General features: G+C 41.4%; 1 protein-coding gene across 1 annotated transcript in view; it reads right to left on the reverse strand.

Moving 5' to 3' along the window:
- Positions 1-3,580, reverse strand: part of LOC136392015 (membrane cofactor protein-like) — an 86,349-nt gene extending 82,769 nt beyond the window's left edge. Inside the window, exons 1-2 of the mRNA XM_066364005.1 lie at positions 3,552-3,580; positions 2,259-2,515 (exon numbers count right to left, since the gene is read on the reverse strand). Of these exons, the coding sequence (XP_066220102.1) occupies positions 2,259-2,515; positions 3,552-3,580 (286 nt within the window). The remainder of the gene's footprint in view (positions 1-2,258; positions 2,516-3,551) is intronic.
- Positions 3,581-13,504: the final 9,924 nt, after the last annotated feature.

Raw genomic sequence — 13,504 nt, forward strand, 5'->3', positions numbered from 1 at the left:
TTTTTCTAGTTCCTTTGGATGTAAATTATATTGTTTATATGGTATTATTTCTGCTTATTAATAAAGGACTGTATACCTATAAACTATTGTCTTATAGCTCCTTTTGGTATCTCCCATAAATTTTGTAAAGTTTGTTTTTCTTTTCATTTTTCTCAGGGTAGCTTTAGTTTTCCTGTTTGATTAGAATTTTTACTGACTACTATATTTATTATTATTTTTTGGGGGAAGGCACTTAATAGTTTTAAATGAGTGCTGACACCAAGGTACAAAATTGTTCATTTATAAAGAGAAATGTGAGAAGACAGAGAAAATGTCTTCATTCTAATAGAGATAAAATAGAAGTGATAGTTTTTGAAGAGTGACTGCAAGTTATGGGAAGTATGAGCTGGATTGTGTAGGTCTTCCTGAAATAGTTTGCTTAGAAACGGTCCCGAAGGGGGTAACATCATAACTCAGTTTGGAAGAAAGGCCCAATTATACAAGATGCAGGAGAAGAATGTACCCAGACTGAGCGACAGCAAGTTCAAAATTCCGAAAGTTGCAGTTTAACCTATATGATGAGCACAAAATTATTCCCTTATACCAGTCATTTGTGAAATACTGTCAGAGAATCATGCTACTTCTCCCCAGGCACCTGTCTTAGCCTATAACATATTAGTACTATGGTTTGATTACTGTCTCTAGTTCCAATAGATTTCAGCAAATACTTATTGATTACTTACTGTGTGCTGGCACTGGGGATCTAAGAGTGAGCAAAACATAGTCACTGTCTATGTTCATGTGTGAGTGGGTGCAAGCAGACAAATAGTGAAATAAGGATCTCAAAATAGGAATGGTTTGTTAATACTCACCAGGGTATTGCCAAAACCAGAATGGATCAGGCACATACAAGGCAAATACATATTTATTGAGTGAATTCTGCTAAGGACAGAATGCAGCCTACAAACTGTATATGTAATAGGGTCCTAAAAATAATTAGGGTATGTTTTTAGATTGTATACTTTTTATACAATAAGCATGTGTGTGTGTGTACATGAATATACGAAACATGAATCCAAGTTAGTGGGTGGCCTTCAGCTTCAGTTTATAAACTTTGGGCAAAACCCTATTGATATTATTTATCATTCATTTCTTAGGACTTTTGTTTCTAACTAGATTTGGCTGCCAGTATTTTTTTAGATTTCTTCGAATCTCCCTCAAATGGGACCCAACCTGATGAAAAAGAGAAAAAATATTGTCCAAAAGTCATTTGGGGACAGAATAGGATATTATCTATATTGGATGTGAATATGAATGTGACTCCATGGTTAAAAAGAAAAAGAAAGAAAAGGAAAATGCCTGCAAACCAATTACCAATACAATTTGTGGGGCAACAAGCAGCCTGTTACCTTATGGACAACAATCACTGAGCGCTCGCTTCCTTCTTAATCCCCCTAAACCCAAGACCCAGAGCCAGCTCTCACTTAAGAGCTCCTTGCAGAACTGCTTCCCAACAGCCATACAAGGCAAGTAGTGATCTTCCTTACCCCACACTCCACACCGCTGGCCTGAACATTTCCATAAAGCAGACACCCCATAATAATACCTGGCTTCGGATCCTGCAGCCTAACCCAGTGGGGCACAAACACTCCACTCGCCCAAGTATTATCCCGCCCAGGAAACACATCGCAAAACGCCCCACCCGAACAGCACCGGGGCACTCCAGAGCAAGCCCTCACTTTAAGCACAGGTGAGGGCTTCACATCCCCATTAACTCAGTCCCCAAACACCTGCAAGCTTGTGCTAGGGACACAGCTTGGTCCCAGGCAAAAATGGGTGTGTCTTGCACCCTCCGAGGCTCAGTGACTATCACCAACTAGCCCTCACCGCGGGCACTACCGGGTCCCCACGTCCCGGATCCGCCACAGCACAACCCTGAGGATCTGTGGCTGAGCCTTCCACCCCAACTCTGCACCACCCGGGTCGACCAAGCCCCGTGCCTACGACCCCACCCACCAAGCAAAGTTCCTTCCGTCCTGGGCTCAGGGAGGCCAGCTCTCAACCCGCTCCAGTTCGTCTCCAGAGCTCACAACCTTTCCGGTCCCCTACCGGAGCCTGAGGGTAGCAGGAGCACTAGGGTCACCAAATGGATCCCAACGAAGCGCCAAGAAGAAAAGAGACTCTCGAGGTGGTAGGAAGGTGCCCTGCGCGGCGTGGGAGACACCGTCATTTTTCCCGACATCAGCGGGAAACCGGAGGGACAGTGAGCGAGCATTTACCTTTTTGATTGTGGCGGGTGGGAGATGCAACAATCCCCAGTCTAACAATGTGTCTAGTGAGGTACCGCTGGTGGGCGCGATGCGGGCCGTGACGGAAGGGACGGGCGGACCAATGGCAGGCTTCCTTGAGGAGCCTCAGAATAGGCGGGGCGTTCGCCCCGTGGGAGCGGGGCGTGGCCTGGCCGTGGTCAGCACCCCCACCCTCTGACAGCTCAGGCTCGCCTGCACTCCCGAGCCAATCCTTTTTCACAGCTACCCTGAAGCACAGCCCAGGTTTGGGGGAATTTGTGGTTCACCGCCTTGTCCTAAATGGGCAGTTACCACCCCACTCAGGAACGGTGGAAAGGAAACAACAGCTGGCCAAGTCATCGTTGTGGAACCCTGGATGGCAAATAAAGCGCATGGTCCTAAAAATAGAAACCTAAACTCTAGGCCAGGGGTCTCAAACTCGCGGCCCGCAGGCGCATGCGGCCCGCCGAACAATTTTGTGGGGCCCGCAGACTAATCCACGAAGTTCAAAATATTTTCGATAAAATTAAGTAAGCCTAGGGGCCTACTTGTATTTTTCATTTCTCTAGCATCCTAGCTAGATATTAGCTTAGTTAACAGCAGTTGTGATGCGAACTACAGTTTCTGGTCGTTTTGTGACACTGAGTAAACTGCATGTACTATTTAGCTTGTTGTACTGATTTTTTTTTTTTTTTCAACTGCAGTGAGAAAAGTGTTGCGTAACAGTTGCCTTTTGTAGACCTAGGGGGGCCCGCCAAATGGCTGTGATCTTGCTCTGCGGCCCACATGCTGAGTTGAGTTTGAGACCCCTGCTCTAGACAGTGAGTCATCTAGGGTTCAAGACCCTAGGGTTCCACTTTTGTCCTGGGGTCTCCACAGAGGCAGATTAAGGTCGTTTGAGGTCCCAGGGGCAGAAGAAAATATCGGGTCCCTTATATTAGAAAGAAGTGGAATGTTGGGATTTTGCCAGGCCTTTCAGAAGTCGGGGCTCAAGGCGTAGGTCCAGTGTGCACACCGTTTAACCTGCCTCTGGGTCTCCAGACTGTCAATAGTGCCAGGGCCCCTGCTGTAATTTGGCATTAATCAGACATAAATAGGGTCTATTCTTGAGATTTCCGTGGTATCTTGTCTGCTTCTGAATTCTCCCTCTCAAGGCCTCCTAGGTTTCAAAACACAGAATGGTTTGTCCATTGCACCCTTTGCCCAAAAGTAAATGACTGCCCCCTGTTCCCTTGAGAGGACCCCGTGTTGTTGAATTATTAAATACTATGCCATTAAGTATACTGGGCCTCAATCGATGCAGCCCTTGCCATTTCGGAACTAAATGTTTTATTGAAGACAAAATACATATGCTTGAAAAAGATAAGTACAAACATGTTTTAAATTAAAACACTTTGTTTTATTGATTTTTAGAGAGAGAGGAAGGGGGAGAGAGAGAAGGAAAAGAGAGAAACGACGGCTTTATTGTTCCACTTATTAATGCCATCATTGGTTGATTCTTGTATGTGCCCTGACTGGGAATCAACTGATCAACTGTACCCTACCAGCGCCCAAGAGTGTTTAAGTGTCAAATTAGTGGATGTAATTAATGCCATGATTGGTTGGATGAGAAGGAAGAATTAATAGGAGGGAGACTTTTGTGGTGAAGCAATCTCAATTCTAGAACATTAAAAATGAGCCAGATTCATAACCACAGCCTAGTAGCCTATGTTTACAGAGGCCCCTCATGCCCTCGGCATTACAGGAAAAACCCAGAGACTGGGCTGCCAAGCCTCCCGCACAGTGATACTGCCATCTTGACCCTCATAAGAGAGGTTCAATAGAACTGAGACTTTCCCAGTCTAATGGGATCGGTGCAGGTTTATCCACATTTGCATTTCCTGATCAATCAGTGTGGTTAAATTCTGACTAATCAAGACAGTGTGTTTTCGACCAATCAAACTGTGGATTTGGAGCCCTCATTTTCTTGGGAACATAGCAATCCAGGCCAGGGAGAGAAGTCTTCCTACATGAGCCGGCTTCACACCTATTAGGGGGAAGGACATTTTCAGTTTTCACTGAAGACTTCCTTTTTCCTGCTGGAGATAAATCACTTGGACCGAGGTTGCCAGGGTCGCATTGTGGGCCATCTCCCAGTCCTGCTGTCCCACAGTCCTGCTGTCCCACAGTCCTGCTGTCCAGCAGTTGAGCTGTTATGTAGTCCTGCTATTTCACGATTAAACTATCTCACACCTGTGCTGTCCCACAGCCGTGCTGTTTCAGGGTTGAGCAGTTTTCACTGAATAAATTCCTTCCCCTCACCGCACCTCAAACTGGGGTGTTCTGTTGGCATTGAATTGGCCATGATTATCTCTGTCAACAAAATAACACCATAGTGTCTTTGATTATGAAACCCAGGCACTCCATATGACACTTAATTATAGAAGGTACAAGTAAGGAGACAGTGAATGGGACTCAGTGAGGGGAGTTATCATTTCTCTTCATTCTTACTTTTATAAAAGTGACCTAACAGAAATATCTGTGGCTCAATGTTGGCATTTACTGTGACAACAGAATCTATTTTTCTCTGCTATCATTCTACACAATGAAATACATCAATTATATCTCAAAGCTGGAAAACCTACCCATCTTATCCAAATGTCAGTAGATTACAGACTTGAAGCCACAAGCTGCAACCTATGTCCCAGGATAGCAGAGCTGTTGTTTGTTTCTGATATTCGGTACTAGGCTTCCCCCTGTAACATACAATAATTGAGTGTTTTTAATAGCTGCATAAATTATCTGTGGCTCCTCCTGCAAAAATCGACATTACCTTTTTTGTGTAGGTTTTTTTGGGCTAGCAAGTGAATTTTCTGGGTTAGTAACTTTTTGTACGTGAATTATACATAGGGTAATTGTTCCCTTTCTGCTGGTATGCAAATGAAAGGGAAGGAAAATGTTTGACCTCAGACTCCAATGTTGTACGTCTCCATATTAAGCAATAAGGGGCAGAGTTTAGTCATTTAAAAATGTTAATTTCAAAAAAGGAAACCAAAAAAGGACCAGTTGATACCAGATAAAGAAATTATAAATAACCTTTGGGAATAAATGATAAACCTCTGAATAAAGACATTTTGAAAGGCTAAGAAAGGGCTTGTTAAATGCCCTAACAGTCCACAGGAGGGCAGCAGTGTTACAATTTACAAAGAATTCATTTCAGTGTAACCTTTCATAGATGAGCCTGGAAATGATAAAAGCATTGCAGATTAAGGGGGGAAAAAAAGAAAGAAAAATGAGTGTAGTCACTCTATTTTGCATGGTTTTTGGAAGTCAGTATAGTATGTTAAATTCTGTTCTTGAATAGAAGTTTGCAAAGTCTTAAAATATGTAAAATAGTTTATTCTGAGTTACACTATTCGCTGTCAGGCATGTATTATTACTACATTATAGAATAGCAGAGTTGCCTTTGTTCCTTAAACTTAGACTTTGCTTTAACAAACTCAAATTCCTCCAGTTCTAGCTCTCTTCAACATTCGCCGAAAACGTATCATTAGTTATCTTGAATGTTCTCCCTGCATATATTATAGCAATATACAAGTATAAAAAATAACCCAAGTTAAACCCAAATAAAATTTGTTAAAATTATTACTTATAGTCAAGCTAATTTTCCTCCAGTGTTGGTATTAGAAAAATTGCTTCTGTGCTTTTAAACCACAGATCATCTTGTTTGTTAGCCAGGCATCAAGCCCTTGACTGAAGTCTTAGGCAATTTTGGATATCTTTAATAGGCTGATTTACTGAAACTTCACATTTCTTAAGTAAATACAATTTTTTTGCTTTTATCTTTTTAAGTTTCCATGTCGAAACGGACTGTGGGAGTGAAGAGTCTCTAATGAAGAGGTTCTCAACCTTACCTGTGTATTAGAAGCACTCGGAAAGCTTAAAAAAGTCTCTCTGCCCAGGACACATTGCGGATCAATTATGTGGGAAAACTCTGGGTAATATGGACATTTAAATGATGTTTATTCTTTAAATGCATGAACATGATATATATTTCACTGTTTTGTATCTTCTTTAATTTCTTTCTTTAGTATCCTATAGTTTTCTGGGTACGAGTCTTTTATATACCTGGTTAAATTCATTCCTAGGTATTTTATTCATTTTGAAGCAATTGTGAATGGTATTGTTTTCTTGGTTTCCCGTCCTAATAGGTCATTATTGGTATATAAAAATGCAACAAGCTCTGGCTGGTTGGCTTAGCAATAGAGCGTTGGCCTGGCATGTGGAAACCCAGGTTCAATTCGCACCCAGCACACACAGGAGAAGCTCCCATCTGCTTCTCCACCACTCCCCCTCTCCTTCCTCTCTGTCTCTCTCTTCCCCTCCCACAGCCAAGGCTCCATTGGAGCAAAGTTGGCTCAGGCTCTGAGGATGGCTCAATGGCCTCTGCCTCAGGTGTTAGAATGGCTCAGGCTGCAACAAGCAATGCCCCAGATGGGCAGAGCATCGCCTCCTGGTGGGCATGCTGGGTGGATCTCCGTGGTGCGTATGCTAGAATCTGTTTGCCTCCTGGCTTCTAACTTCGGAAAAATACAAATAATAATAATAATAATAATAATAATAATAATAGTAGTAATGCTGCAACTGATTTCTGGATATTTATTTTGTATTCTGATACTTTGCTGAATTCATTTATCTGTTCTAGTGTTGTGTGTGTGTGTGCGTGTATGTGTGTGTAATCTTCTTTTTATATTATATCCTGTTATCTCCAAAAAGTAACTGTTTTACTTCTTCCATTTCAATTTGGATGCCTTTTATATCTTCTTCTTGTCTTATTTTTATGGCTAGGACTTCCAGATGTACACTGAATAAGAGTGGTGATAGCGTACATTCCTGTCTTGTTCCTGATCTTAAGGGAAACACTTGTAGTTTTTGCCCCTTGAATATGATGTTGGCTATGGGGTGTCATATATGGCCTTTATTAGATTGAGGTTTTCCTCTCTATTCCCACATTACTGAGAGTTATTTTCATAAATATGTGGTGGATTTTATCAAATGCTATTCTGCCTTTATTGATATGATGATGTGATTTTTATTCTTTATTTTGTTTATGTGGTGTATTGTGTTTATTGATTTGCAGATGTTGTACCAACTGAACATCCCCTGAAAAAAATCCCACGTAATTGTGTTTTATGGCCTTCTTAATGTATGTGGGATCTAGTTTGCTAATATTTTGCTGATTAATTTAGCATCTAGGTACATCAGGGATACAAACTTATAATTTTTTTTAGTGTCTTTATCTGGTTTTGGAATTAGGATAATGATGGCCTCATAAAATAAAGTTGGGGTCTTCCCTCTTGTTCAAATTTGAGAATCCTTTGAGAAGGACAGGTGTTAATTCTTTGAATGTTGGATGGCATTTACCTATGAAGTCACCCAGTCCAGGACTTTTGTTTGTTGGGAGTTTTTGATTTCTGCTTCAATTTCACTAGCTGTATTCTATTTAGATTCTCTGATTTTCCTGATTCAGTTTTGGAAGATTGTATGTTTCTAGAAATTTATTTATTTTATCCAGATTCTCCCATTTTTTGGCACATTATTGTTCATAATATTTTCTTAGAATGGTGTGTAATTCTTTGTTGTCTGTCGTTATGTTTTCTCTTTCATCTCTGATTTTTATTTTTTCGGGTCCTCTTTTTTTCCTTGATGAATCTGGCTACAGGTTAGTCAATCTTGTTTATCTTTTCAAAGAACTAGTTCTTGGTTTCATTGATCTTTTGTATATATCTATATCTATATCTATAACTGTATATATATATTATAACTATATATATATTGTCTCTATTTTATTTATTTCTGCTCTGATCTTTATTATTTCCTTCCTTCTACTCGCTTAGCTTGTTGTTCTTTTTCAAGTTCCTTTAAGTGTAAGGTTAGATTGTTCATTTGAGATTTTTCTCTTTTCTTGAGTTAGGCCTGTATTGCTATAAATTTCCTTCTTAGGGCTGCTTTCACAGCTGTCCCATAAATTTAGGGTTATTGTGTTCTTAATTTTATTTGTTTCAAAGTATCTTTTGATTTCTTTCTTGATCTCACTAGTTGATAACATGTTATTTATCCCCAGATTGGCAGAGCATTGTCCCCTAGGACTTGCCAGGTAGATCCTGGTCAGGTGCAGGAGGGAGTGAGTGTCTCTGCCATCCTACTTCTCACTTCAGAAAAATAGAAATAAATAAATAAATAAATAAATCTTTATTATGCTGTTTGGGATGAAATGCTCTGATGCTATTAATTAAATTCAGTAGATATAATATGCCATTTAAAGCAGCACTTTCATTGTTGATATTCTGTCTCGAAATTCTATTCATTGATGTCAAAGCGGTGCTAAATCCCCCGCTATGCCTATAGTGCTATCAATATCTGCCTTTATGTCTATCAACATATGTTTTACAGCCTGACCAGGCGGTGGCACAGTGGATAGAGTGTCAGACTGGGATGCAGAAGACCCAGGTTCAAGACCTCGAGGTCGGCAGCTTGAGCGCAGACTCATCTGGTTTGAGCAAAAAGCTCACCAGCTTGGACCCAAGGTCGCTGGCTTGAGCAAGGGGTTACTCAGTCTGCTGAAGACCCGCAGTCAAGGCACATATGGGAAAGCAATCAATGAACAACTAAGGTGTCGCAACAAAAAACTGATGATTGATGCTTCTCATCTCTCTCTGTTCCTGTCTCTCTGTCCCTATCTATCCCTCTCTCTCACCCTCTCTCTGTTCCTGTAAAAAATAAAAAAAATTGCTTTACATATTTAGGTTTTCCTACATTGGGTGCATAAATGTTTACAAGGGTTATATCCTCTTGGATTTCTTTCTTTATCATTATGTAGTGTTTTGCTTTACCTCTTTTGATAGCCTTTATTTTAAAGTCTATGTTGTCAGATATAAATATCGCTACCCCAAATTTTTATTCATTTCCAATTGTAATTCATCTTGTAGCTATTTGGCCCACTGTGTATGGGACTGACCCTCAGGCTGTCTGTCTGTGAGGCTCTACCTTAACCAAAGCATGCAAGTTGCTGTGCAGGTGCTGACCCTGGGCAGCAGAATCCACTTCAGCTGTGTATGGTGCCTGGTGAGCTCTCCTTTGAAAATGTTGCCTGTACAGTTAATTGGATACTACTCTGATGTCTGAAATTGGCCCTTAGCTGTTTTGGTTCTGAGCTTCTTAGGAGAGAACCGGTGCCGACCAATGTAAGATGCAGCCTGTGACTGGCTCTCAGCAACCTGCATGGAGCTATGAGCAATCCACAGTTTGTGGCTGCCTCTGCTGGACTTAGGTGTGTGTGTAAGGACCAAGCTGTACATCAAGGTCAACTTGACTTGGGGCCGGTCAGCAAAAGACTGAAGGCACCCTGAGATCTGCCAGCTCCTTGTTAGTCTCATCCACTGAAAGAGCCACTGGAGAGTTGTTGTGCCACCAGCCAGCAGGGCAGTTCTACTGCATCTCCTGTTAAAGGGAAGCAGCAGTAAGATTCTTGGGAAAGTCAGCGAATAGCTCCTACCTCAAAGAAAAACAAATGAGTCATAGTCAGACCCTTAATCTGTCTAGAACTCTATTTCCTGGCCAAGGCCACCAATTCCACAGTAGGGCCTAATCTTTTTAGGGTGGGCAAGAGGGATTCCTGAAGTTGTGTGGCTGTTATTTTCCCTCAAGCTGATGCCTCACAGATGGGAGTGCTCCACCCATGAAAGTTGATAGCTTCAGTATTGGACAATAATTCATTAAAGAAGTCATGGTGGCTGTCCCCCACTGTGTCTCTCACCAGAGTCGCAAACTTCAGACTCTCCTCATACATCTCTAGTCAACTCATCCTTCTTTTCACAGAATCCCAGGATAAGTGGCTGTTACCAAGACTCTATACATTGGCCCATTATGAGGGATCCCATGTCTCTGTGAATTCCTGTCTCTTTCTGGCAGACAGAAACCTCACAGCTCTTCAGTCAAATGCTATGTGGGCACCTCTTCACATTCCTGATGCTCTAGGCGGGGGATTCCAGCTTGGGTTTTCAGCCCCACACTTCTCAGTGTTACTCTCTTGCAGCTGCAATAGCCCCCCAGAAGCTTCGCGGCTGCTCTTGCGAGCAGGGCCAGCCCTTTTCACGTCTCTGCCCTTTCTACTTGTTTTAATGTGGCTTCTTCTGTGAATCCTTGGTTAGAAGACCCTTCTTCTTTAAGTCCTGAAGTGGGTTTTCAGGATGGTTGTTCTTAAATTTAGTTGTGACTCTAGTTTGGTCCTGGAGGAGGCGAGTGTGACATCCACCTACTCTGCTGCCATCTTGGATCCTTCTCCAGGAATATTATTATTAACTATTTTGTAAATGTAAGATTTTTTAGTATCTCTAGAAGCATTTCTAAGAAGGAGGGTAATTTCACTTCATCCCATTTTTAAAATATAAATACTTTCTTTAAAGAGGTGAATCACTTGCTGGTTGTTTATCTTTTGGTACAACCAGAAAATAGCGGGATATGAATACATGAGGCTTTTATTGTCTTGAGAATCAGCTTAGTATTCCAGAGATGGGAACAGTTTTAATATCCCATAAAATGCAGCATACTAACTGGCAATTTGGAGCTAGTCATGGATTTAATATGTCTTGAACATTTAATATTACTTCTATTCCTATGTTTTTGGTAGAATTGTTTTCTAAAGAAAACCACTCCGTGACCTTGGCTCCGCCTTTCAGAATTTTGTGTACTCTGTAACATCTTTGGTGTGGTAGTCCAGTTTTCCTAGTAACATTGTGAATGTGCTGTGAAAGGTTGAATTTGCTTATGTAGTATATATGATATTAATATCTGAGTAGAACTTTGATATAAAAGGTATCAATATTTGAAGATATTGATACTCTATTAGAAACAATTAGCCTCCAAATTTTAAACTGGAAAGTCACTGGAATAAGGTTTAGAAAGTAGTCATTAACTACATGATTACGTTTTTGGTACATATGTTAAGAATTGTGTACTAGTTGAGATGTTTGTGTAACTTATCGTCAAAGCAGTCAATAATCCCCATTGTAAAATAATTATTTTAAACAAAAAAATTAAAACCTTTTAATTTAAAAATGCTTGTTTTGGTGTCATTTAAAAAATATTCTCTGCCCTGGCCGGTTGGCTCAGTGGTAGAGCATTGGACTGGTGTGCAGAAGTCCCGGTTTTGATTCCAAGACAGGGCACACAGGAGAAGCGCCCATCTGCTTCTCCACCACTCCCCCTCTACTTCCTCTCTGTCTCTCTCTTCCCCTCCAGCAGCAGAGGCTCCATTGGAGCAAAGATGACCCGGACGCTGGGGATGGCCTCTTGGCCTCTACCCCAGGCGCTAGAGTGGCTCTGGTCGCAACAGAGCGATGCCTCGGAGGAGCAGAGCATCAACCCCTACCTAGTGGGTGTGCCAGGTGGATCCTGGTTGGGTGCATGCGGGAGTCTGTCTGACTGTCTCTCCCCGTTTCCAGCTTCAGAAAAAAAAAATTCTCTACACAAAACTATTTTCCTTATAGGTTCTAGGAATTGACAAGCTATTTGACAACAGAATATAAGTTATATTTACACATATATATCAATATCACACACATATATATGTTGAAATGAGAAACATAAATTTGAATTAGAACCTTTTGTAAAAGTTAATTTATATCGATAAGAATAATAGTCTGCGTCGGCTTGGCGTGCAGAAGTCCTGGGTTCGATTCCCGACCAGGGCACACAGGAGAAGCGCCCATCTGCTTCTCCACCCCTCCCCCTCTCCTTCCTCTCTGTCTCTCTCTTCCCCTCCTGCACCCGAGGCTCCATTGGAGCAAAGATGGCGCGGGCGCTGGGGATGGCTCCTTGGCCTCTGCCCCTGGCGCTAGAGTGGCTCTGGTCGCCACAGAGAGATGCCCCGGAAGGGCAGAGCATCGCCCCCTGGTGGGCGTGCCAGGTGGATCCCGATGGGGCACATGCGGGAGTGTGTCTGACTGTCTCTCGCTGTTTTTAGCTTCGGAAAAATACAAAAAAAAAAAAAAAAAAAAAAAAAAAAAAAAGGAATAATAGTCTTTGGTTTAAAAATACTTCAATTAGTCTTTAAAAAATAAATAGTACAGTCATCCCTGCTGCTAAGCATCACTATATTCTTAAAAATTAGTCAGTAAAAAATACTGCTCACAAAATTAGGAGATATTTCAAAATGAATATGAAGCAATAAAATATCCCCTAAGTTTTGTGAGCAGTATGGGTGCAGGAAACTTATCTGCTGTATTTAATTCTTGATTATTTCTTCTCAAATTCATCTTTCTAAATGTTTCTCACCAGAGATCAGAAAGGAAAGGAGCACTTAAGGTCTATTAAAAGGTCTTTATAGCGTAAAACAGTATTTACTTTGGTCCACTCTGATTCCCTCTTAATTTCCTTCTCAAAGACAAGTTGCTTTGGCCCAAATTGTGCTACTAAATTTTATACACTTGTAAAACAAAACTTGTAAAAATGCAATTGCATTACGAGTGGCAGTCCCTGCTCTTTGCCCACTGGCTCATTTGAAGAAAATTCTGCCTGATGTGAGTCTTTGGATAAAGGAAGGACGTATTCCAACTGAGCGGAGAGTGCTACCTGAGCTAGGTGTGGTCGTTTCCTTTTCTAACACCAACAACCCACACACTAAGTTAATTTTCCTTTTCTGAAATACGTGGCTTAATGGTTACTCTGCCTTTAGCAAGTGAGGGGGGATGCACACACAGATTAATTCAGATACAACTTGAGGTTATCTGAGGCTACTCCCTACAATGCTGCCTACTGATAGGTGATATGTGTAAATGAGATAGCTTTTTATTCAAGGAGGGAGAGAAAACCACCAACGCCAGAAATTAGAGTGTGTCCTGTGTCCCTAAGAAATCTACAAGGTCGCACTGTTCACGTTGTACCAAGCTAGCATTTGCTGTTTTTGAGTGTTAGACCCTTCTAACATTTTATACATTGTGTCTGTATAGTCATGGTGCACTTTTGACCCGTCACAGGAAAGCAACAAAAGACAATAGAAATGTGAAATCTGCACCAAATAAAAGGAAAACTCTCCCAGTTTCATACCTATTTAGTGCAGTTCGATGTGGGCTCACGAACAGATTTTTTAGGGCTCCTTAGGTAGCTATCCCGTATAGCCTCTACAGATTGGTCACTGACTGATGGCCTACCAGAACAGGGTTTCTCCACCAAACTGCTGGTTTCCTTCAACTGCTTAT

Source organism: Saccopteryx leptura, chromosome 2 (assembly GCF_036850995.1).
Source record: "Saccopteryx leptura isolate mSacLep1 chromosome 2, mSacLep1_pri_phased_curated, whole genome shotgun sequence".
Taxonomy (NCBI): domain Eukaryota; kingdom Metazoa; phylum Chordata; class Mammalia; order Chiroptera; family Emballonuridae; genus Saccopteryx; species Saccopteryx leptura.